The sequence below is a fragment of the Monodon monoceros genome, unplaced genomic scaffold, assembly GCF_005190385.1.
Source record: "Monodon monoceros isolate NGI ecotype Baffin Bay Population unplaced genomic scaffold, NGI_Narwhal_1 Super_Scaffold_7, whole genome shotgun sequence".
In the NCBI taxonomy this organism is placed as follows: Eukaryota; Metazoa; Chordata; class Mammalia; order Artiodactyla; family Monodontidae; genus Monodon; species Monodon monoceros.
Genome location: NW_021703784.1, coordinates 26,422,882 through 26,450,147, shown reverse-complemented (window position 1 = coordinate 26,450,147; position 27,266 = coordinate 26,422,882). Strand labels below are relative to the sequence as shown.

Here is a 27,266-nt window from a genome sequence, read left to right as displayed (position 1 = left end):
ATGTCTAGTAGTACCAACAGACATTAAACAAATGTCACGAATTCTGCATCCAAAATAAGTGATGACATTTCAGTTATTCAGGAAGCATAATATTCATGAGAACAATTTCTAAAACCCACTCAAATATCTGGCAAATATTATTCCATTCCATTTTTAATTGATGTTATCCACCACTTCCATGATGTATTTAAATGCTTTTCAGGAAGACAGCTGTGTCTCCTCTGATGAAGAAAAGCTTTCAACGTATTATTTAAGATCCTTGAAAAAGTGTTTCTCCAGCATAAGAAGAATCTACTGAAATTATGCAACTGAGTTATATGGTATAAAATACAGATGATGAATCAAATTTTTCCATTAAGGAGCCACTTAAAGGTAAAAATATACTCCAGATCCTTGAATGCTAAATAGTAAATCACTGGTTGCCCTTCCTTCTACACTTTCTTCATGATTGGAAGTTGACAAGTAAAGAACCAAACATACTTGCTATGATTTAGGTGCTTTTTAGAATTGGTTTCTTCCTCTCCTTTCACCTTCTTTCCTTCTAAAGGTTCACTTGTTGGAGTCCTTCAGTTATATATTAGTAGCATAAAAGAATGATATGATCTTTGCACCACCCAAACTATTGCCAAGGAAGCCACCTTACACTGAATGGAATCTTGTTTCTCATGCTGAATATTGCAAATAGGCTTCTGCTTATTCCTTTATAGGCCTTGAAAGAAAAATGAGCCATGTGTTTCCATTACAATGGCCTGACTGCAGAAAGAAATATGCAAACAAGTCTGTATGATTTTACTAAGCTTTCAATTAGTTTAATTTAGAATTTAAATCTTCTTTCTAGCTGAGACACCATAAAACTGAAGGGGAGCATGTACAGGGCTGTGCAAGTGCAGTCCATGATTATATTTCATTGTGATCTTTGATGGCCTTGTGCAGAGCATCTCCAGAGAAGACATTTCTGAGAAAGTGAAAGAACTTAATTGTGATATAATTAAGGTGAAATATTTTTGTGTAATTTGCATTTCAACTTGTCATTTATGGTGAAGAACTTCAGTAACTTTATGTACTGTAGCTACCCACCATTTAGACATCTAAGAAAATTAGCTTTTATATATTAATAACCTATAATAATGCCTTAAAGTCATAAATTAATGAATTCTGGGTCCAGCATGCACTACCTACCATCTGATTTAGCCTGTTCAAATCTGACTATGAGGAGCTTATCATTTTAACAGCAAATAATTGGAGAAAGAGGAAGATGCTTACTGAATACTTTCTGACTTTTTGAAGATTTCATATAAGCTGTTAGTGTTTTAAGGGAAATTATTTTAAAGATCCAGATGGGTGATAATATTTCTTTTAGAAGAAAAATAAATGGCAGGATTCTAAAAATTAACAGGTAGAAATTAGATGAACTCATGGTGGAAAACAGTAGTCAGGAAAGTCTAGGACCAGGAGCTGTGCAGGATGAGGTTCAGGAGAGGCTGCAGGACCAGGAATTAATAGAATTTCACCAGCAGCTCCAGAATCTATGCTGCTGGGTGAACTCATAGTCTCATCATCTTCTAGGTAGTGAAAATTAAATGCATAAAAATGAAATTATAACATTGCTCTGATAAAAATATGAAATAAAAAAGTATGTTTTTTGTCAATTGTGAAGGAGAGGATTGTCCTATTACCTGAATTTTAAATTGTTAAAAAATTAATATATAATTTTGACTACAATCAGTTTCCTTATATAGAATCATTAAATTTCTATGTCATAATAGCTGGCAGTTTTCAGAGACTAAAATTTAACTTAAAAACTAATAGTAAACTGGCACACAGTTGAAAGGGAAGAGAGAACACACATAAACATCGAAAGTAAATTGTCTAGCCTCACAGTAGAAATGAAAATTTTTAACTACTCAAGTCAACTCATCACCCTGAAAGTAGATTTTTGTGGCTTCCAGTCAGTCATTCCACCCTCTCTTAGTCTGTCTTATTTCCTTATTTCTTTTACTAGAGACCATGATTTCAATCATTTAGCAAATATTAATTGAGCACTTTCCATGTGCCAGTTTTAGAACTTGAGAATACATCAGTGAACAAGGAAGTCAAATTATCTGCTCTTGTAAATCCTTTATTCTGCTGGATAAAAGAGATGCATAAGCAAGCAAATAAATAAGATAATTTCAAATAGTGGTAAGGACTATACAAAAATTTAAAAAGATCATGTGATAGAGAGTAACTGTAGCTGTGGGAGCCTCATTTCATAGAGGTGTCAGGGAGCTCCCCTCTGAGGAGTTGGAATCTTTGCTGAGACAAGAACAGGGAAAATTCCAGCCATAGGAAGGCCAGGAAGAGGGATCAGCTAAGGCAAAGGCCCTACCATGGGATGAAAAGGGAGTGTTTGGCTGAGTGTACTGAGAGAGGGGACAATGGTCAATGAGACTAGTGAAGGCAAGATCATTAGAAATTTTTAAGACCACATGAATATTATTCTAAATATGATGAAAAGCCACTGAAATTTTAGGTAGGGATGAGATGCAATCTTATTTGCATTCTCTGCTGACTGTAGAGTAATTGGGGAGGAAGAAAACTGGAAGTAGGAAGTATAGTTAGTATACTTATAGACTTTTGTAGTATACTGGGCAAGATAATGGCAACATAATGGGGATATAGAGGACTGAAGGGACTTAGATATTATTTTAGACATATTGGAGGTAAAACCATCAAGATTTGCTCACGACTTCAATATGGGGACAAAAAGAAGATAAAAATACAGAACATTTTGATAAATGGTCATGCTTTTAACTAGGATTGGGGAAAACAGATACCACGTTCTGGAAAAAAATGAAATTCTTCTGTTTTGTCCCAGCTGGATTTTCAGTGCTGGATAGACAATCAAAGGGAGATGTCAAGCATTGATATTTGAGTCAGAAGCTCATCGGAGATGACAAAACAGATGATATTTATCAGGGATATATTGGTACATGGATGATATTTGAAATCATAAAAATAGATGAGATTATCTAAAGAAAGAGTATAGAAGAAGGGTTATGTCATTATTTGAAGATAAGTCATAGTGTCAATTATATCTCAGTAAAGCTGGAAAAGAAAGGAAAGGAAAGAAGGAAAAAGGGAAGGAAAGAAGAAGTGAAGGAAAGAAGGAAGGAAGGAAGGAAGGAAGGAAGGAAGGAAGAAAGGAAAGGAAGGAGGTCAGACAGGGAGATACAAGCAAGGAAACTGAGAATAAGTGTTCAGATAAGAGGAGACCCAAGAAAGTGTGCTGTTAAGTAAGCCAAGAGAATAATGTGTTTCAAGAAAAAAGACAGTAATAAACTCCTAAACACCAACTCCTCTTTATTATTCCCTTTGATCACCATCCTTGTGCTGAGCCTGAAGAAAATCATGAATTTCTAAGTTGCTGCCACTTCCAACTCATATTTTCTGATCTTGTCTTTTGTCAGCATTCATTTAATCATACATATTGTTTTGTCATTCATTCAATAAGGTTTTATAGGGCACTTACTAAATGCCAGGTATTGTGTTAATATGCTGTGTTGGTTACAGTTGTGGATAAAATAGGCATGGTTCTTTATCATCATGGAATTTATAAGCCATTTTATATGTTCTTGTTTTAGTTTCCTCTCCTACCCCCTGCAACCATTTGAAATGTGTGCCACTTTCAAACACCTTTATCAAACCTCAGTGATACAACATTGCCTTTTATACCAGTGCAACTAGAAAACTATCAGCCCACATACATCTTATCTAATCTTTTCATCTGTGAAATCTATGGAAAGAAGTACCCTTCACACACTTGCGCATCTCATTCAAGGCCAACCTTATACCCATCCCTGACCCCAAACATTCTATTTTTCTGGGGCCTTACTTAATCACTGCCCCCTTTCTTTTCTATCTCCCTCTCTACTGGCTCCATTTCCTCAACCTATAAACATGCTCAAATTTCTCCTGTCCTCCCTCAAGGAACCCCCCCCCCGAATATATATATATTACTACTTGATATTCTGAGAAGTCACATTCCTTTGAAGATAAATTCATCATTAGATCATTAATGAAGACAACATTTTATTGATATCTAATCCAATTGTTACTGGAATCATGAACCTGAAATGTATTATTAGGAACTCACTATTACTAGTACTGCTAATTAACTCCTAGAAGTTATGTATAGCAACTTTAACCAGGAGTTCCTGGATCAGAAGCCATGTCTCTCCTACAGTGACAAGAACCCCATCGACCAAACAGCATTATCTGGCTTCTCCTTTGTGAACGCCAAATTCAAGAGGCTCCTGGAAAACTGAAGTTTCCAGACATGCCCACCAGCCCACCCCATCCAGGGAGCATGGGTCAGCCAGTACAACCTGCCCACTCAGCCCAGGCAGAGCAAGCTGGCTCCCCCACTTCATTGGTGGGACAAGGCCTCAGCTCTTGTCTGGTTGGGCTTTTATGGTACAGGATCTCTATAGTATGTATTTGCACAGTGCAAAGATAAGAGTAACAATAATAGAATATCAATAATAATGAATGAGGTAATATATGTGAATGTTCTTTGTAAAATGTAAAGATCTATCAAAAGGAATAAGTTGTTATCTTTATTTTTTTAATCTTCTGCCAACACATTCTAACCCTTCTTGTAGCAGAAAAGGTTGGGGAAATTATTCAAGGCAATAGATTTTCACAAATGCTAACAGCATCAGCCAATTTGCCAAAGCCATCAGAGTGGGAGAATGTGTTTAATTCTTGGGTATCCACCAGTGTAATAATGACCATCAGGTAAAACAGGTGAAGTAACATATAAGCACAAAACACCTATTATGTTTACACTGACTAATCCATGAGAAGGGAGAAACAACAGATTTGCAGTACTAAGCCAATATTCCCAGCATAACAATGCCTTTTATTTTACAATCCTCACCTCACCTATATCTGGCTCACAAATTCTTCCCTAGTTCTATCTGCAAAATGTAATTACTACTTCATTTGTTGTTCTAATTGCCATTTTTAACATTATTTGCATTGGTAAAATATCATCAATATAAGGAGGAAGCTTATAACCATGACTGCTAGCAATGAGACCTGTGTAGTTCAATTTATCCTGAGACTCTTGTCCCACATAGCCTTGTTCCAACACATTCTTAAGTTACCTCACTGCTGTGATCATCGGAATGTAAATATCCTGTAGTCTCCTCTGTTTTAGCTTGCCTCCTTCTCCTCAGTGTTTGCTTGATTATTCCTCTTCCCCTGAACTTACTGACTCAACACATTCCATTTCTGGTAAATAAAATTAATACATTCCCTTTCTCCAATATTAATAGATGTAATTTTTATTAATATTACCCAACAATTATTTCTGTAATATGTTTATAAACATTTATGCAATATGTCTACAACATGTAATGTCTAATCTTAATTGTATATACAAACCTAGTAGATAAGAGAGAAACAAGTAATTTTATTACAGTGTAATAATAGAGAGGAAGTAATAAAGTTTCTGAGAGAATAATATATCAGATTACATAAAATGATACTCTTTATTTATTCACTTGTTCAGTCAACACAATATCAATTGGGGTATGTAAGGTGAATAAGACTCCCAGGAATCTCATGGCTATTGCTAGGGATGGACAATATCAAAAATAACTATAACGAACACAGATAAGGAAGGTCAGTGTTTTAAGAAATGCACAGAGTATGAGGGCACAAAAGAGAAGGGGCCTCTAATTCAGCCTAAGGGAATCAGGGAAGGTTTACAAGAAAAGGAAATTTCTGCATAATTAGGATTGATAATTCATAGAAATAGCAAAATATTTTAGAGGCTATGCCAAACATAAGTTTGGATGAAATTTCTACCTTAGATCACAACATCTGCATATACAGTAACACATGCAGCAAAGACTTTCAGTTACAGAATTATTACTGATTCTATAACATAAACATACTTTTTAAAAACAATTATAGGGCTTCCCTGGTGGCACAGTGGTTGAGAGTTCGCCTGCCGATGCAGGGGACGCGGATTCGTGCCCCGGTCCGGGAAGATCCCACATGCCGCGGAGCGGCTGGGCCTGTGAGCCATGGCCGCTAAGCCTGCGCGTCCGGAGCCTGTGCTCCGCAACGGGAGAGGCCACACCAGTGAGAGGCCTGCATACCGCAAAAAAAAAAAAAAAACAATTATAAGTATTAGATTTTTTAAATGTATGTTGAGTTTACAAGAAAATAAAAATGTATATATCCAAAGGACAGAACTGGGGAACTGAAAACAATAATAATTTAAAAACAAGAGTGGACACTGTGGCTTTCCCTTGAGGAGATTTGAACTAAATGTCTGACAGGGAACATAATCTTAAAGACATTGGACCAACAAGTAGCATGAAGTTGGAGCTAAGACTACCATACAAACCAGGCTATAGCTTTAGTGAGAGAGTGTAATTTTAGTGGCTTGCCAGGAGTTCTGTATACAAAAATAATCATAATGATGGTCTCTCATGAGAATTTTTACACATGGTCTGCTCTCATGTAAGTTTCCTGTACAAATTTATGCACTCTGCATTTTCCAAGAGGCCGTAAACTGAGATTTACAGGTATGCATGCACACACACACCAGCACTGCCACCACCACCACCACCACATATACAAATACACTGGGATGCTTGGCAAATGCAAAATCACTTTTGAGAAATGTTTATCCAAGCAGGTTTCTCTAAATTCTCACAGACTTTGCTAAAATGAGCTCACAGTTCAAAGCTATGAAACTAACATGTTGACAATTCACCTGGAGTAAGAGCTATAATCCACACAAAGAAGTGTTAAATTACCAAGGGTTTCAGTTAATAGTAACATTGGATAGAGGCTATGATATGTTTAAAATATTTAAACACATGTGGAACTACAATATTGAATAATAATAACATGTATGACAGGAGCACAATTTCTAGTTTAAAATGCTTAAATGTCCTTGTGTTATTCAGATGGAATGTGGAGATATTTAATAAATTTAGAATTTTATGACCAAGATGGCAGTGTAGGAGACCAAGGCTTCTGTTTTCCCACAAAGAACAACAATTAGGAAGCTATCCACAAACGAAAATAGCTCAGAGCTCAGGAGTCCACTTACAAAGCTTCAGCAACACAATAGAGCAAAAATCTGAGCACAACCACACAGAAACGATAGGAAGAAAAGTTTCATTTTGCCTGCATCATCCCTTCCTCAAGACTGGCACTGTTTAGTGCCAAAAGGGAACTCCCAACCCAAGAGATTTCTCTTGCCCCAGAAAAGGAGAGGAGGGTGAGTGACCAGCTTCCCCGGTCTTTTAGGGAACTGCACGAAGTACCCACTGTGGTTTCACCCCATCCAGAGACCAGCAAAGCTGATACATCTAGAGACATCTAGGAACAAGGAAGAAGGGAAGGGGCTACCAATAATAGCCATGTGCAGGAATGACCTTGGTTCCCAGCAGCCTGCTTGTCAGAGGATCCCAGTAGGCTTCACTACTAAGAATCTCAGAACCTTTAAAGATATTGCAGACTAGCACAGCTTTTATTACTGGACCCCAGCAGATTGGTCCACAAAGGACACAGGCAGATTTCTCTGCTGAAGAAACCAACAATCAAAACAACCATCACAGATCCCCTGCCTACTTCATGGCTGAAATTTTTGTCCTACAGATTTTCACATTCACAGATGCCAGTTGCCTGAATCCCTTCCTGTTCTCTTCCTTCCTCCTCCTGCCAGAACCCAAGATCAGTACTAGCAGCCAGTCCCAGCCTCTGCAGCTATGTGCATGCAAGATGCCAGCCTAGACCCCTGCAGCCAACTCCCACTGCTGTGTGCACACCCATTATTAGCCCTTGTAGCCACATCAGTGCCCACCAACAAACAAGGTCCCCACATCTGTTGTGGGCCTGAATCTGGCCCTGACCTTTTTCACTGGCCTGCCCTGCAGTTGGTTGCCTGCAGCTTGTCCTAGTAGTCAAGAACCTGCACGATGCCTGCCCTGATTCCTATCACCAGCCCCCACCACCATACATGCATTTGCAGCTAGCCCATGCTGTTCCATGACTACATGCCAACAACCAGGGCTCCAGAGGCTGCTCGTGCTCCTGCAATTGGCTCTGACTCCTCTTGGTCCCAGCTCTCACCACTGTGTGTGTGTATGCAGTCAGCCAAGTGTATGCACACCACTGGTTCTGGCCACCACTGCCACCTTCCCCAGTCCCTAGCTGCTGGACCTGGAGGTGCTCTTGAGAACCCCACCAGCAGCCTTAGTAGCCAATGTGAAACCCCCATAGCTCTTGCTAAGGACCATGCAGTTTTCAATGTCACAGACCCCAGCTGCCTGAGCTGATGAGACACAATGCCCCCCCAAGACCTGGAGCGCTCACACACACCCCTGCACTTGGCACTCTGTAGTATTAGACTAGGCTGGAGTCACAAAATGTTCCAGCATTCCCCAACTCACAGATAAAGAAGTCAGCCCATAAAGTCTGGAAGAGGAGATGTTTTCTTAAAATGTGCAGACACCTACCCAAGGTTACAGGGATCACAAAGAATCAGAAAAACATGACACCACCAAAGTAACACAGTAAATATCCAGTAATTGACCCTAAAGAAATGATGATCCATGAATTGCCTGACAAAGAATGCAAAATAATTGTTCTAAAGGTTCTCAGAGAGCCACAAGAGAACACAGGTAAGCAATTTAAAGAAATCAAGGAAACAATACAAAAAAATGAGAAGTTCAACAAAGAGATAGAAAATATGAAAAGAACCAAACAGGAATCTTGGAGCTCAAAAACATAATGACTGGCTGAAGGAGTCAATAGAAAGCTTCAACATCAGACTCAACCAAACAAGAGAAAGAATTAATGAGTGTGAAGGCACCCAATTTGAAAATATCTAAGTTAGAGTAACAGTAAATAACAAAAAAAAAGAAAAGAAAATGAAGAAAACCTACAGGACTTATGAGACACCATTAAGATAAACAATCTATGAATTATGGGAGTTATAGAAGGAGAAGAGAAGAAGATAGGGACAGAAAGTTTTCTTAAAAAAATAATGGCTGAAAATTTCCCAGATCAGGGGCAAGATTTATATATTTGAGATTATGGGGCTCACAGGTCACCATATTCAAGTCAAAGAGTTCTTATCCAAGCACATTATAATAAAAGTAGCAAGAATTAAGAAGTTTGCCACTCATAAAAGATCCTCTAAGGCTATCAGTGAATTTCTCAGCAGAAATATTATAGGCCAGGCGATAGTGGGAAGATATATTCAATGTGCTGAAAGAAAAAAAAAATTCAACCAAGAATAATTTATCTGGCAAAGTTGTCCATTGGAAATGAAGGAGAGTTAAAGGCTTTCCCAGACAAACAAAAGCTGAGGGAGTTCATCACCACTAGACCTGCCTCACAAGAAATACTGAAAGGAATTCTTCAAGCTAAAATGAAAGCATTCTAATTAATAACATGAAAATGTATGAAACTATAAGGCACACTGCTAAAAGTAGGCAAATTCAGAAAACTCCAATGCTGTAATATGATGGTATGTTAATCACAGTTCTAGTACAAAAGTTAAAGGACAGGGCTTCCCTGGTGGTGCAGTGGTTGAGAGTCCGCCTACCGATGCAGGGGACACGGGTTCGTGCCCCGGTATGGGAAGATCCCACATGCCTCGGAGCAGCTAGGCCCGTGAGCCATGGCCGCTGAGCCTGTGCATCTGGACCCTGTGCTCCACAACGGGAGAGGCCACAACAGTGAGAGGCCCGTGTACAACCAAAAAAAAAAAAAAAAATTAAAGGACAAAAGTATTAAAAATAACCATAATGGATATATTATATAAAAAGATGGAAATTGTCACATCAAAAACATAAAATGGGGAGGAGTAAAAGGGTAGAGCTTTGTATGCTATTGAAGTTAAGCTAGCATTAGCTTAAAATAGACTGTTATATCTATAAGATGTTTTATGTAAGCCTTATTGTAACCATAAAGTAAAAACCCACAGCTGTTACACAAATCATAAAGAGAAGGGAATCAAAATCACTATGGAAAATGATTAATTCACAAAGACAGCAAGAGATGAAGAAAGGAGCAAAGGAATTACAAAACAGCCAGGAAACAATTATTAAGATGGTATTAAGAAATGGATAAATTCCTAGAAACATACAATCTACCAAGACAGAATCATGAAGAAATATAAAATCTGAACAGATTGATAATAAGTAAAGATATTTAATCAGTAATCAAAAACTTCCCAGCAAAGTAAAGCCCAGAACCCGTGGCTTCATGGGTGAATATTTAAAGAAGCATTAATACCAATCCTTCTCAAACTCTTCCCAAAAACTGAAGAGAAAAGAACACTCTCAAATTCATTTTACAAGGCCAGCATTACCTGACACCAAAGCCAGATAAGGACACGAAAGAAAAGAAAACTACAGGTCAATATCCCAGAAAAATATAGATGCAAAAATTCTCAACAAAATACTAGCAAACTGAATGCAACTACACATTAAAAGGTTTATACACCAGGATCAAATAGGATTTATTTCAGGGATGAAAAGATAGTTCAACATCTGCAAATCAATAAATATTATAAACCATATTAATAGAATGAAAGATAAAAATCATGATTATTTCAATAGATGCAGAAAAAATATTTGACAGAATTCAACATCCTTTCATAATAAAAACTCTTAACAAAGAAAGCATAGAAAGAGTACCTTAACAAAATAAAAGTCATATATGATAAGCCCATAGCTAACATCATACTTAATGGTGAAAAGTTGAAAGATCAGGAACAAAATAAAGGTGCCCACTTTCACCACTCCTATTGAACCAAGTATTGGAAGTCCTACCTAGAGCAATTGGCAAGAAGAAGTAGTAACAGGCACCCAAATCAGAAAGGGAAAAGTAAAAAATGTCTCTGCTTTCAGATTATATACTTTCATATATAGAAAATCCTAAAGACTCCACCAAAAAACTATTAGAACTAATAAATGAATTCAGTAAAGTTTCAGGATATAAAATCACCATACCAAAATCAGTTGAGTTTCCATATACTAACGATGAACTCTCTGAAAAATAAATTTTTAAAAATTTACAATAGCTTAAGAAACAATAAAATGCTTAATAATAAACTTAACCAAGAAAGTGAAAGACCTGTACACCAAAAACTGTAAGATATTGATGAAAGAAATAAATGGAAAAATATACCATGCTTAGGGATTGGAAGAATTAGTATTGTTAAAATATCCCTCCACCAAGGAAATCTACAGATTTAATGCAATCCCTAGAAACATACCCATGATATTTTTCACAGAACTAAAACAAATAATCCTAAAAATTTGTATGGAACCACAAAAGACCCCCAAACAAAAACAATCTTGAGAAAGAAAACCAAAGCTGGAGAAACCACACTTCCTGATTTCAAACTACATTACAAAGTATTGTAATTAAAACAGTATGATACTAGCATAAAAACAGATACATACAACAATGGAACAGAATCAAGAGCCCAGAAATAAACCCATATACTTAGAGTCAACTAATATTTGTCAAAGGAGCCAGGAATACTCAATGAAGAAAAATAGTCTCAATAAATGGTTTTGGAAAAACTGAATACTCACATGCAAAAGAATGAAATTGGACCCCAATCTTATGCCACTCACAAAAATTAATTCAAAATGGATAAAAGACTTAAACTGGTCATAGCATTGATATTTTTAGATATGGCACAAAAAGCACAGGCAACGAATGCAAAAATAAACATCAAACTAAAAAGTTTCTGGACAACAAAAGAAACAATCAACAATATGAAAAGACAGCCTACATAATGGGAGAAAATATTTGCAAATAATATACCTGATAAGGAGTTAATATTCAAAATATATAAGGAACTCATACAATTTAATAACAATAATAACAATCTGATTTAAAAAGGAGTAAAAGACCTGAATGACATTTCTTCAAAGAAGACCAACAGATACATGAAAAGATGCTCAACATCAGAGAAATCAATCAATCTGGGAAATGCAAATCAAAAGGACAATGAGATATCACTTCACACCTGTTAGAATGGCTATTATCAAAAAGACAAGTGATAACAAGTGTGCAAGGATGTGGAGAAAATGGAACCTTCACAAACTGTGGGGAGAGAGGGATATAAATTGGTATAGCCACTATGAAAAACAGTATACAGTTTCCTCAAAAAAATTAAAAAACGGGACTACCATATGATCCAGCAATGTCACTTTGGGTATATATCCAAAGGAAGTGAAATCACCACCTCAAAGAGATATCTGTATACCCATGTACATTTCAGCATCATTATACATCATTATTATATATTAATATACAGTAGCCAATGCATGGAAACAACCTAAGTGTTCACTGATGGATGGATGAATGAATGAAGAAAAGATATAAATAAAATATATTTTTTATATAAAATTTTATGAATTTATATGAAGTACAATATTTTTCAGCACCAAACTGAAAGCCAGTATCTTAGATTTGAGTTCTAAAGCTCTTTAAAATTTTTTTCAGTAAAGTAAAATAAAAATTAATTGAACCAGATTATCTACTGCATAAAGATTGAGAGTGGGTCCTCAACTTGCATGAAAATCAAAGGAACAAGAAAATATGAAATAAGAAAAGCACCAAGTAACTCCAGGTTATATGCCAAATGTATAGCACTTACATAAGTATCTCCAAACTTTGGTGGAACATTCATGAGGTTAAGGTCCAATTCAGCAACTTGATTTATTTGGTCCCTTAAATCATAGAACTGAATTGAGTTCATATGTTAAATTATGATGTTTCTCATAAGTTGCAGGAAAATTATAGCCAGTCACACTGTCAGAACAAGCTTTCCAGTTTGGTCAATCTACTCAGGTAATCAAATTCCAGTTTCTGGTGAGCATAGAATTAGAATTGGATGTACTTTCTTGATAGTATTTCTTTATTAAATATTCATGAAAATAACTGGTATTTGTTATAAGAATCTGAACAGTTGGTTGTGGATCAATTGTGGTATTTTACCCTCTAATCATTTTACTCTCTTATTAAATAATAAAAATACTAAACTTTATACATGCATGTAGAAAATTTGTGTTTATAAAATCTACCACTTACTAATTGCCTCGTATATCCTCATAGGATAGCAGTTTTAGATACATTATCTCATATAATCCTTGGCATATTATATATTCAGAGTTGAGACAAGCAATTTTAAGGAATTTAGTCAAGGTTACCTGGCTAATAAGCAAAATCACAACAATTTGAACTTACTTGCAAAGTTTGCAGTCTTTCCCCTATATCTTTTTTTTTTTAACATCTTTATTGAAGTATAATTGCTTTACAATGGTGTGTTAGTTTCTGCTGTATAACAAAGTGAATCAGCTATACGTATACATATATCCCCATATCTCCTCCCTCTTGCGTTTCCCTCCCACCGCCCCTATCCCACCGCTCTAGGTGGTCACAAAGCACCAAACTGATCTCCCTGTGTTATGCGGCTGTTTCCCACTAGCTATCTATTTTACTTTGGAGAGTGCATATATGTCCATGCCACTCTCTCATTTCGTCCCAGCTTACCCTTCCCCCTCCACATGTGCTCAAGTCCTTCTCTATGTCTACATCTTTATTCTTGTCCTGCCCCTAAGTTCTTCAGATACATTTTTTTTTTTAGATTCCATACGTATGTGTTAGCATACAGTATTTGTTTTTCTCTTTCTGACTTACTTCACTCTATATAACACTCTCTAGGTCCATCCACCTCACTACAAAAAACTCAATTTCATTTCTTTCTATGGCTGAGTAATATTCCATTGTATATATGTGCCACATCTTCTTTATCCACTCATCAGTCAATGGACACTTATGTTGCTTCCCTCTCCTGGCTATCATAAATAGTGCCTCAAAGAACATTGTGGTACATGACTCTTTTTGAATTATGGTTTTCTCAGGGTATATGCCCAGTAGTGGGATTGCTGGGTCATATGGTAGTTCTACTTTTAGTATTCTAAGGAACCTCCATACTGTTCTCCATAGTGGCTGTATCAATTTACATTCCCACCAAAAGTGCAAGAGGTTTCCCTTTTCTCCACACCCTCTCCAGCATTTATTGTTTGTAGATTTTTTGATGATGGCCATTCTGTCTGGTGTGAGGTGATACCTCATTGTAGTTTTGATTTGCATTACTCTAATGATTAGTGATGTTGAGCATCCTTTCATGTGTTTGTTGGCAATCTGTATATCTTCTTTAGAAAAATGTTTATTTAGGACTTCTGCCCATTTTTGGATTGGATTGTTTGTTTTTTTGATATTGAGCTGCATGAGCTGGTTGTATATTTTGGAGATTAATCCTTTGTCAGTTGCTTCGTTTGCAAATATTTTCTCCCATTATGAGGGTTTTCTTTTCATCTTGTTTATGTTTTCCTTCACTGTGCAGAAGCTTTTAAGTTTCATTAGGTACCATTTGTTTATTTTTATTTCCATATATGTAGGAGGTGGGTCAAAAACGATCTTGCTGTAAGTTATGTCACAGAGTGTTCTGCCTATGTTTTCCACTAAAGTTTTATCGTGTCTGGCCTTACAATTAGATCTTTAATCCATTTTAAGTTTATTTTTGTGTATGTTGTTAGGGAGTGTTCTAATTTCATTATTTTACATGTAGCTGTCCAGTTTTCCCAACACCGCTTATTGAAGAGGCTGCCTTTTCTCTGTTGTATATTCTTGCCCCCTTTATCAAAGATAAGGTGACTATATGTGTGTGGGTTGATCTCTGGGCTTCCTATCCTGTTCCATTGATCTATATTTCTGTTTTTGTGCCAGTAGCATACTGTCTTGATTACTGTATCTTTGTAGTATATTTTGAAGTCAGGGAGCCTGATGCCTCCAGTTCCGTTTTTCTTTCTCAAGATTTCTTTGGCTATTCAGGGTCTTCTGTGTTTCCATACAAATTGTGAAATTTTTGTTCTAGTTCTGTGAAAAATGCCAGTGGTGCTTTGATAGGGATTGAATTGAATCAGTAGATTATTTTGGGTAGTGTAGTCATTTTCACAATGTTCCTTCTTCCAATCCAAGAACATGGTATATCTCTTCATCTGTTTGTATGATCTTTAGTTTCTGTCATCAGTGTCTTATAGTTTTCTTCATACAGGTCTTTTGTCTCCTTAAGTAAGTTTATTCTTTGGTATTTTATTCTTTTTGTTGCAGTGGTAAATGGGAGTGTCTCCTTAATTTCTATTTCACATTTTTTATCATTAGTGTATAGGAATGCCATATGTTTCTGTGCATTAATTTTGTATCCTGCTACATTACCAAATTCATTGATTAGCTCTAGTAGTTTTCCAGTAGCATCTTTAGGATTCTCTATGTATAGTACCAGGTCATCTGCAAACAGTGACAGTTTTACTTCTTCCCTTCATATTTGGATTCATTTTATTTCTTTTTCTTCTCTGATTGTTGTGACTAAAGCTTCCAAAACTATGTTGAATAATAGTGGTGAGAGTGGGCAACCTTGTCTTGTTCCTGAAGTTAGTGGAAATGGCTTCAGTTTTTCACCATTGAGGATGATGTTGGCTGTGGGTTTGTCATATATGTCCTTTATTATGTTGAGTTAAGTTCCCTCTATACCTACTTTTCAGAGAGTTTCTTTCATAAATGGGTGTTGAATTTTGTCAAATGCTTTTTCTGCATCTACTGAGATTATCATATGGTTTTTATCCTTCAATATGTTAATATGGTATATCACTTTGATTGACTTGTGTATACTGAAGAATCCTTGCATTCCTGGGATAAATCCCACTTCATCATGGTGTATGATCCTTTTCATGTGCTGTTGGTTTTGGTTTGCTAGTATTTTGTTGAGGATTTTTGCATCTATATTCATCAGTGATATTGGCCTATAGTTTTCTCTTTTTGTGTTATCTTTGTCTGGTTTTGATATCAAGGTGCTGGTGGCCTCCTAGAATGAGTTTGGATGTGTTCCTCCCTCTGCTGTATTTTGGAACAGTTTGAGAAGGATAGGTGTTAGCTCTTCTCTAATTGTTTGATAGAATTCACCTGTGAAGCCATCTGGTCCTGGGCTTTTGTTTGTTGGAAGATTTTTAATCACAGTTTCAATTTCAGTGCTTGTGATTGGTCTGTTCATATTTTCTATTTCTTCCTGGTTCAGTCTCGGAAGGTTGTGCTTTTCTAATAATTTGTCCACTTCTTCCAGGTTGTCCATTTTGGGGCCTATCTTTGTTTCTAGTAATCTCTCATGATACTTTGTATTCCTGCAGTGTCAGTTGCTACTTCTCCTTTTTCATTTCTAATTCTATTGATTTGAGTCTTTTCCCTTTTTTCTTGATGAGTCCGGTTAATGGTTTATCAATTTTGTTTATCTTCTCAAAGAACCAGCTTTTAGTTTTATTGATCTTTGCTATTGTTTCCTTCATATCTTTTTCATTTATTTCTGATCAGTTCTTTATGATTTCTTTCCTTCTGTTAACTTTGGGGGTTTTTTGTTCTTCTTTCTCTAATTGCTTTGATGTAAGATTAGATTGTTCATTTGAGATGTTTTTGTTTCCTGAGTTAGGATTGTATTGCTATAAACTTCTCTCTTAGAACTGCTTTTGCTGCATCCCATAAGTTTTGGGTCGTCGTGTTTTCATTGTCATTTGTTTCCAGGTATTTTTTTTATTTCCTCTTTGATTTCTTCAGTGATTTCTTGGTTATTTAGTAGTGTATTATTTAGCCTCCATGTGCTTGTACTTCTTACAGATATTTTCCTGTAATTAATATCTAGCCTCATAGTATGGTGGTCTGAAAGGATATTTGATATGATTTCAATTTTCTTAAATTTACCAAGGCTTGATTTGTGAACCAAGATATGATCTATCCTGGAGAATGTTCCATGATCACTTGAGAAGAAAGTGTACTCTGTTGTTTTTGGCTGGAATGTCCTATAAACACCAGTTAAGTCCATCTTGTTTAATGTATCATTTAAAGCTTGTGTTTCCTTATTTATTTTCATTTTGGATGATCTGTCCATTGCTGAAAGTGGGGTGTTAATTCCCCTACTATGACTCTGTTACTGTCAACTTCCCCTTTTATGGCTGTTAATATTTGCCTTACATATTGAGGTGCTCCTATGTTGAGTGCATTAATATTTACAATTGTTATATCTTCTTCTTGGTTTCATCCCCTGATCATTATGTAGTGTCCTTCTTTGTCTCTTATAACATTCTTTATATTAAAGTCTATTTTGTCTGATATGAGAATTGCTACTCCAGCTTTCTTTTGATTTCCTTTTGCATGAAATATCTTTTTCCATCCCCTCACTTTCAGTCTGTATGTTTCCCTAGGTATGAAATGGGTCTCTTGTAGACAGCATACATACAGGTCTTGTTTTTGTATCCATTCAGCCAGTCTATGTCTTTTGGTTGGAGCGTTTAATCTATTTACATTTAAGGTAATGAGCAATATGTATGTTCCTATTACCATTTTCTTAATTGTTTTGGGTTTGTTATTGCAGGTCCACTCCTTCTCTTGTGTTTCCTGCCTAGAGAAGTTCCTTTACTGTTTGCTGTAAAGCTGGTTTGGTGGTGCTGAATTCTCTTAGCTTTTGCTTTTCTGTAAAGTTTTTAATTTCTCCATCGAACCTGAATCAAATCCTTACTGGGTAGAGTAATCTTAATTGTAGGTTTTTCCCTTTCATCACTTTAAATATGTCCTGCCACACCCTTCTGGCTTGCAGAATTTCTTCTGAGAATTCAGCTGTTAACCATATAGGGATTCCCTCGTATGTTATTTTTTGCTTTTCCCTTGCTGCTTTTAATATTTTTTTCTTTCAATTTAATTTTTGATAGTTTAATATGTGTCTTGCCATGTTTCTCCATGGATTTATCCTGTATGGGACTCTCTGTGCTTCCTGTACTTGATTGACTATTTCCTTTCCCATATTAGGGATGTTTTCAACTATAATCTCTTCAAGTATTTTCTCAGTCCCTTTCTTTTTCAATTCCTCTTCTGGGACCCCTATAATTCGAAGGTTCGTGCATTAAATGTTGTCCCAAAGGTCTCTGAGACTGTTCTCAAGTCTTTTCCTTCTTTTTTCTTTATTCTGCTCTGTTGTAGTTATTTCCACTATTTTATCTTACAGGTCACTTATCCATTCTTCTGCCTCAGTTATTCTGCTATTAATTCCTTCTAGAGTATTTTTATTTTCATCTATTGGGTTGTTCATCATTTTTTGTTTGCTCTTTAGTTCTTCTAGGTCCCTGTTAAACATTTCTTGTATTTTCTTCCTTCTATATCCAAGATTTTGGATCATCTTTACTATCATTATTCTGAATTATTTTTCAGGTAGACTGCCTATTTCCTCCTCATTTGTTTGGTCTGGTGGGTTTTTACCTTGCTCCTTCATCTGCTGTGTATTTCTCTGTCTTCTCATTCTGCTTAACTTACTGCATTTGGGGTCTCCTTTTCACAGGCTTCAGGTTCGTAGTTCTCATTGTTTTTGGTGTCTGCCCCCAGTGGCTAAGGTTGGTTCAGTGGGTTGTGTAGACTCCTGGTGGAGAGGACTGATGCCTGTGTTCTGGTGGATGAGGCTGGATCTTGTCTTCTGGTGGGCAGGACCATGTCTGGCGCTGTGTTTTGGGGTGTCTGTGAATTTATTATGATTTTAGGCAGCCTATCTGCTAATGGGTGGGGTTGTGTTCCTGTCTTGCTAGTTGTTTGGCATGGGTTGTGCAGCCATGTAGCTTGTTGGTCGTTGAGTGGAGCTGGGTCTTAGTGTTGATATGGAGATCTCTGGGAGTGTGTTCACCATTTGAAATTATGTGGGACCTGGAGGTCTCTGGTGAACCAATGTTTTGAACTTGGCTTTCCCACCTAAGGGGTTCAGGCCTGACACCCGGCCGGAGCACCAAGACTCTGTCAGTCACTTGGCTGCTAGTGCTCAAGGGTCTCCTGCAGATGGGGGGTGACTGTGGCTCACTGCAGGGACAAGGACACTGGCAGCAGAAGTTCTGGGAAGTACTACTTGGCGTGAGCCCTCCCAGTGTCTGCCATTAGCCCCACCAAAGAGCCAGGTAAGCTTCCCCTATATCTTAATGTCAATTCTTAGTCTTTTTTTTATGAATGTAAACTCTGGTCCCTTAATTGGGCTTTACTTTTTCCAGAACATGTGTGTATCTCTTACAGCACATCATCTAAAGAAAACCAGTAGCAATTTATTTTCTGTTAATTGTTACCCTCTTCTTATTTAATTAAATTTCTTAGACTCTCTCTCCAGTTTCAAGAGGCACAATAAAAAAGAATAAACAAAATACCTCCAGATTTTATTAATTTATCTTATTTAATTATGCTTCATAATTTCCTAAAACCCAGATATAGAATATAGATATAAATGTTATCAGGACAGTTAATTTTTTTCAAGAAACTATAACTGCTTTAACAAAGAAAAATCTAATTTCTTTGTTTCACAAGGAACTACTCCTAAGATAAATACCTCTAGATTACCCAACACCCTAGGCTTCTTATGGTCACCCCTAAAAGTCTCTAGCATAGGATTTGTCACATTATCGTGGAATGTTATATATTACTTCATTTTAGTCAAATTTTTCTTAATTCAGATTGGTTTCTTGAGAAAACCCCTTGTTATCTCATTTAGTGCAGGGCTTTGAGGACAAGTTTAACATTTCACTAATTGATTATACAAATAATTGCACACTTCACTTTTACTCTTTCCTTATATTCCTGACATATCAATGACTCAGAGATTTTGTTTGTTTCATAAACTATAGATGTGGAGTCAACAGTTTTAGAGTGTGCTAATAGTTTATGGGTTTTTTTGTTTGTTTTTGTTTCAGTCTGTTCCCAGTATTCTAGAGGAGTATTTGCCATTTTTGGACTCTATGATAAAAGGTCAGTACATACCTTGACCTCATTCTGCAGCGCCTTACACATCTCCCTCATCACACCAAGTTTCCCTACTGAGGGGGAGAGCCAGTTTGTGCTGCAGCTAAGGCCTTCCTTACGAGGAGCACTCTTGAGTCTGCTGGATCACTATGAATGGAACTGTTTTGTCTTCCTGTATGACACAGACAGGGGTAAGTCGCAATTCCACATCTACATAAGTAAAACTCTAATTTGCTATCTGAAATGACTTTGTATCACTTGTGTGAGCAAAATATTTTGATCCCTAATGTGGCTAAAATCAGAAAATGGTCAATGTGTATTCTCAGTGTTTTTATCTTGACTCTGGGGAAAAATTTTTAATTAAATGAACTTCAAATTCACAAGGTTACTTGAGCAAACCATGCTCTTTAGTTGAAATTAAAATAGATAATTTTTTTTAATTTCCATGATGATATTTCAGGTGCAGTCATAAAATATGTATGTCCTTTACCTCAAATGCAAATTATTTCATGATTTGGAAGATTTTTAAATAGTATCAGGTTGAGGCATAGCATTGAGTTTGAAATATAAAATGTTAAATGAGTAATTGAAGGGTCATGATAATGAGAATAAAGATTTGGTGGTAAGGCTTCTGCTTGCTGCCAACCTTTCACTTTATCTTTACCTATCAGTCTGTAAAGATTAATAAGTGGTATGATCCATGTGTTGGAGAAACAAGGTGGATAACTAACACTAAATTATTGGCAATCCATACAGTTCTGTACAATGTTGGTATACTTTGACTTTCGGTTGGAGACATAACTTAAGGAATTCCAATTTTTGTTCAGTTCTGCTTTTTATTTAGTGACGAGAATATAGCAACATATTATGTGTCGAAATAAACATCAGGGAATCACCTGTGGGGTTTTGTTTTCAGTTCTTTTTCCTTAAAGTGTAAGATTTAGGAGCAGACAAGAAGTTATAGTAAAAGTTCAAACAGGCAACATTTCAAGAACATGCTTAGTAAAAGTTTACCTGTGAAGTGAGTAAAACAATAAATATAAAAACAATAAACAAAATAAATCATTTGAAGATATAATTATCTTCAAAATCCAAATATTCAGAATCCTATATTGAGACAAAAACTTATTAAATGAATTCATATTTCTCATTTATATTTACATATTTAATTAGATGGAAATGTAAGTCATATAAAATTTCACACCAATGATAGTCCTTTGCTTATATTGGCATTCTTGGTAAATTTACCATTTGGAAACAAGCTCAGAAAATTTAATATCATCAGTGTATTTTCTTCATGGTTGTAGCATACTCTAATTCTCATTTTGAAATTTGGGAGCCAACTATATCTCATGGTATCATTTTCCAATAGCTAACAATCCAAAGCATCCTAGAGAATGTATTACAGATTAGAGACGTTATCACTCTGCTCACTTCTAACTTTTGGAAATATTCTTAAGCTAGAGGACACTGAGAATTGAATCATAATGCAAATTAAAACAACAATGAGATACTACTACATGTCTATTAGAATGGAAAAAATTTAGATCACTGACAACATCAAATGGTGGTTAGGAAGTGGAGTAACAGGAACTTTCATTCATTGTTGGGGGGAATGTAAAATGGTACAGCCACTTTGTAAGACAATTTGGCGGTTTCTTACAAAACTAGATTTACTCTTACTATATGATCCAGCAATCATGCTCCTTGGTGTTTTCACCCAAACCACACAGAAACCTTCACACAGATGTTTATAACAGCTTTATTCATAATAGCCAAAACTTAGAAGCAACCAAGATGTCCTTCAGTAGGTGAAGGGATGATTAAACAGTGATACATTTAGACAATTCAGAACTGAAAAGAAATGAGCTATCAAGACATAAAAAGACATGGAGGAAACTTAAATGCATATAACTAAGTGAAAGAAGACATTCTGAAAAGGATACAATACTGCATTATTCCAACCATATGACATTCTGGGAAAGGACAAACTATGAGACAATAAAAAGATCAGTGGTTTCCAGGAGTGAAGGGGAAGAAGGGATCAATAGGTGGAGCACAGAGGATTTTTAGGGCAGTGAAACAGTTCTGTGTAATATTATAATGGTGGATGCATGTCACTATACATTTTTCCAAACCCATAGAATGTATAAAACCAAGGACGAACCCTAGTGTAAACTAGGACTTTGGGTAATAACGTACCAATGTAAGTTCATCAATTATAAAATATGAGTGTCAAGTGAAAAAAAAATTCTACTTCAATAAAATTGATTTTAAGTGCTTAAAAAATTGAATCATAATGTCAAGAAATATATACTGGAATATGGATGAGATGGTTCTTCCTGTGGCTTGTTATGACACAGCTCAGTTTGCCACTTTGGGCAGAAGATCCTTATCTTATGACATCTTGGTCTCATTGAAATACCAGTGGGACCTGTCCCACTTTCCTCTGCCCTCGTGCAAACCAGTCTCTGGCAAGGAGAGGATTCTAGGCATTCATGCATCAGCCTCCCCACCAAACAGGGATTAAAATTAATGATTTGCTTTTGCACCAGTTTGTACTTTTTAGGATCCTCACTCCTGCATAACAAGTCAGATGATCCAAACTTGGGCCACCTCCCATTACTTTTTACCATGGGATCTCTCTAGTATAAGCAGACAATACTTGGTTATTTAAAGATTCTTTCTCCTGGTTAAATTTCTGCCTCCAAAGGCTTAAACTCATCATGGTACCAGCACTATTTCTTCTAATAAGGCATCCTGTAACTTTTAATCTACCTATTAACTTGCTGCACAAAAGCCTACTTTCTCCTGTCATCACCCTAGAATTTAACTGGTTACTTTTAACCAGTTGATGTAAGTCACTCTCTAGTATTTCTTAGTTCTCTCCAATACTTATTTTGGGATGAATAGCTAGTCCTTTGAATTGCCTTCTATTATAGTAATTCGATCCAACTTCAAAGTATACACCTTTAGGGACTTCCCCGGTGGTCCAGTGATAAAGAATCCACCTTCCAATGCAGGGGATGTGGGTTGATCCCTGGTCGGGGAACTAAGATCCCACCTGCTGCAGGGCAACTAAGCCCACGTGCCACAACTACTGAGCTCTCATGCTTCAACTAGAGAGCCCACGTGCTGCAAACTACAGAGCCCATGCTCTCTGGAGCCCACATGCCACAACTAGAGAAGAGAAATCCCACATGCCACAACTAGAGAGAAGCCCACATGCCACAATGAAGAGCCCACGTCACAAAAAAGATCCTGCCTGCCTCAACGAAGATCCTGTGTGCCATAGCTAATACCCGATGCAGACAAATAAATAAATTTTAAAAAAATCACAGAGTATACACCTTTATTCCAAGTGGTAATTGCATGAATGAAAAATAACATGTCAGGAAAATGGCTGTTTCTTATGTTCAGGTGGCTCACTCTGCCATGATACTACCATTTTTCTCAATATTCTGGTTCTTACGTAAGTACTTGCAAAAGACGAGAATAATTTTCCCTCTTTGACATTATTGTGCTCATTTTATGAATTTAGGATCACAAGCCCAATTTACCTCCTCTTAGATACAGTGTTTAAAATTATGTATCACTATCACCAACTGAGGTGTGAACCACAGTTATGAAAGTATGATTAACTTCTGTCATAAATATAGTTGTCTAAGAGTCATCCATATTTTCACATCATGAATAATTAAAAGAACACACATCAACATTAAAGATCAGAATATTTAAATATAATGCAAAAACGAAGTGTAAAGAAATAAGATAGTATGGTACATTTTAGTACTTTTCTCTAATCCTCTACTGTGATCATGAACTGCTCATCTAAACATTTTTCCTGTTCTAAGTAGCTGCCTTAATATGACCCTGAATTTCTCTATGAACTTGAGTGGAACCTGACTTTCTGATGCCTCATAAATTCTTATTTTGGAATAAATTATTTCATTGATCCACTTAATTATTTCTGAAATTGTAATCACTATAGTGATACAGTGATATCTTAAGATACAAGAGCTTCACTCTATTATAACTTTAAGTAGTGTTTTTAAATGTTGAATTGCAATCAATAAAAGGAATCATACTTTATTTCCTCTGATATAAAACCTGTGTTCTAGTCCTGGTCTGCTGTTGATGAGCTGTGTGAACCTGTCTATATTTTTGTCCACACCTGAAGAAAGGAAGGAAGGAAGGAAGAAGAAGGAAGGAAGGAAGGGAGGGAGGGAGGGTGGAAGGGAGGGAGAGAGGGAGGGAGAGAGGGAGAGAGGGAGGGAGAGAGAGAGAGAGAAAGAAAGAAAGAAAGAAAGAAAGAAAGAAAGAAAGAAAGAAAGAAAGAAAGAAAGAAAGGAAGGAAGGAAGGAAGGAAGGAAGGAAGGAAGGAAGGAAGGAAGGAAGGAAGGAAGGAAGGAAGAAAAAGAGAAAGGGGACGCAGGGGCAGGAGAAAGGAAAGTTGAACAGCACTTTCTTTAAGGCTCATTCAAACTATCATTAAGGTTTCTTGATATTTTATATTCCAAATATTCTATTCCTTCCCTGGAAATTGTGGGTGGAAAACAAAAGTAGTAGGTGGCATCAGTGATCTCTTTACCAGCAGATGACTTCCTGCTTCTGTGCGTTTGACTGACTCTCAAAGAAGAAAAAAAATGTGTTCATTTATTTATTCTTTCAATGTATCCATTTATCCATTTAACATTTAATAAAACTTTGTTCAGTTTTCATCAGGTACCTTGATAAATATTAATAATGCAATAATGAACAAGCTACTACTGAAAATAAATTAACTCTCTTGCTATGACTTCATTAGGAAATAGTGCACAACACTCTACTTGACAACTGGAAACTTGTCTTTGATGCATAGCTTGATGTTTTTACAATTTTAATTTGGAACACAACTATTTTCCAAAAAGATCATTGCCTTTTTGAGAAAAACAATTATAAAACATCATTTAAACACAAACTTTGATAAGATTTTTGTGTTAATAAATATGATACTCTTGAATGATTTAAAATGTGACTTATGTATCTACCTGAGAAACTGAATTTTAAATTTTGCTTAACTTTAATTGATTAATTTAAATAACTACATTTGCCTAAAAACTACTGTATTGGACAACATAGCGTATCTAACCACAGAGCTCATCTGCAATATTTCACTTTGAGTGAAACGTCCAAATCTCTTCTTGATTTATATTTTACTATGTAAGAAAAGAACTTAGAGAACATCCTGCACATAATCCTTTTTATAGTAATTTTCATACTGCATTTTTTATACATTTACATATCTTTTCTTCCCTTAGAAATGTAAGTCCTTCTCCAGTTATTGTTATATCTTTTTATATTTATACCTTTCATGTTTAGCATAGTAACCCCTGATAGGCATACTATCAGGGGTTACTATAAATATGAAATAAATGAATTAATCAAATGAAGTCATTGACAATAGTATCAAATAAATTTAGAGCTCTAATAACTAATCATGTAACTTATTTTTTATTAATGGCACCATATTTTAATGAATCAAATAGTTCATAGAGTAGTCAAAATGAAAAATTCTCCTGTAAGAATGGTACTTGAATTGAATGCAATTTTATTATGATGAAGAAATATGGAGAAGGCTGAAAAATAACATTCTTAATTTAGACATATTAAATTAAATATTTAGAAAAATTTAAATAATATTTTCAGTTATATAAAATCTTGAAATTTTTTTCAAATTTAATTAATATGTCATTTTCCTTGAGTGAAAAAGAGACATTAATTTAAATATTTATAAGTATGGTTGTTTTTCAATAAATCTTTTCAAAATAACGTATTTTTTACCTGCGTCTGTTGCCCAGAATTTTAAGTATTTATGATGTGTTTAAGGCCATTTCTAACACTACTGATAACAAGGTGAATTTATGACCAAGGGAAAGATGAGACATAAACCTAACATTTTTAAAAATTCTAATGATCACTGTCGGTATTTTTCAAAACTGTTATTATGACCAGCAACTTTGACCTCGTGTCTAATGTAAGCAATGGCTGACACTGACCTTATTTTACTTAATCCTTTTTCTCTTTAACATTTACTGCTCAGTGTTTTACCTACATTAGTGCTTTCCAGGCTAATGATGTTTCACAGGTTGCTAAATATCTTGTGTCCATTATCTTAATAAATATTATAACATTATGTAAATTGTTTCTAGGAGAGATATATTTGGCAAAGCATAGAGGATAAAACTTTACTTTGGCTAGTTTGGCTTGTTTCCTTTGGTCTTTTTCTTTTTAGCACTATTTTTTACAAAAATATGTTCTACACATTGCACAACATATTTTGAGAAGTCTAGGAAACAATGCTGTGGATGGCATAATATGTATATGCTGCTATCCCATGCTAAAGCCAGTGCAAGTGATGAGGGGATGGAAAGAGGAGTATGTTTGCATGGGGAGGGGAGAGATCTTCCTATTTTATTTCTGCTTTTTGGGTTTCAATGCATGCATACCTTTTATTTTAAAACTGCTTTAAATCCTTTTACAAAAAAGTTGAGATCTAAGTAATAGAAAAAGAAGTAAATGAAAAGGAAGAGGCATGAGACACCTTTCGATATCTCTTTTATTTCCCCCAAATTAAACCTGTATAAATCACTACAGAAAACTCTCCTATCTTCCTTTTGGGTTCAGTTCCAATTCTTTTCTTTATTTTTTTCTCATACTGTTTTATTTTATTGCTGTTTCCCTCTTTCTCTGCCTTCCCTCAGAACCTAGAGAGAGAAGGCAAAGTGAATGATTTCAGGCACACTGGGAACCTTAACCTTTCTCTCATCCATTACCAGTTATGGATTCCTAGGATCCCTTTAAACTCAAGTTCATAATAATATAGAGGGATGACAGAGCAGATAACTCTAAGGAACAGAGCCTAATGACTTCAATTCACACCAAAGTAAAATTACTGATATCTGCTCCTTCTTTGAAATCCCTTTCAGGCAGGGGTGGGATGGGGAAAATCAGGGGTAATTATACAACCTCTCAACTGGACTTGGAGTGCTTAGTGTCTACAGTGCTAATTACAAGCACCTGTTTTTCCTCACTCCCCCCATCTCCAATTCCTAATTACCACACATACTGATACTCTGCTAGCACACATCTACCATTAATTGTGCCACTTAAAATGCTTCTGGACCATTTTTCTTATTAAAAACAAAATTACAAACACAATAGCAAAACAGAGTTAATTGACATATACGTTCAGGAGAAGTAAGAATCTTTCAGGTTCTAACCGGGTATTATCCAAGAAAGGATGAGTAATTTATCTTTAATTCTTTACAACATTAAGCCCTATTTTCAACTTATTTTCTAATCCTGAAAAAAAAAAT

At 35.9% G+C, this 27,266-nt stretch overlaps 1 protein-coding gene across 4 annotated transcripts in view; it reads left to right on the top strand.

Moving 5' to 3' along the window:
• The window catches only part of GRIA4 (glutamate ionotropic receptor AMPA type subunit 4), a 521,547-nt gene that overhangs the window by 146,984 nt on the left and 347,297 nt on the right, over positions 1-27,266 (top strand). For all 4 annotated transcript variants that reach the window (XM_029208112.1, XM_029208114.1, XM_029208113.1 and 1 more), the window contains one exon: positions 19,860-20,099. In XM_029208112.1, the coding sequence (XP_029063945.1) occupies positions 19,860-20,099 (240 nt within the window). The remainder of the gene's footprint in view (positions 1-19,859; positions 20,100-27,266) is intronic.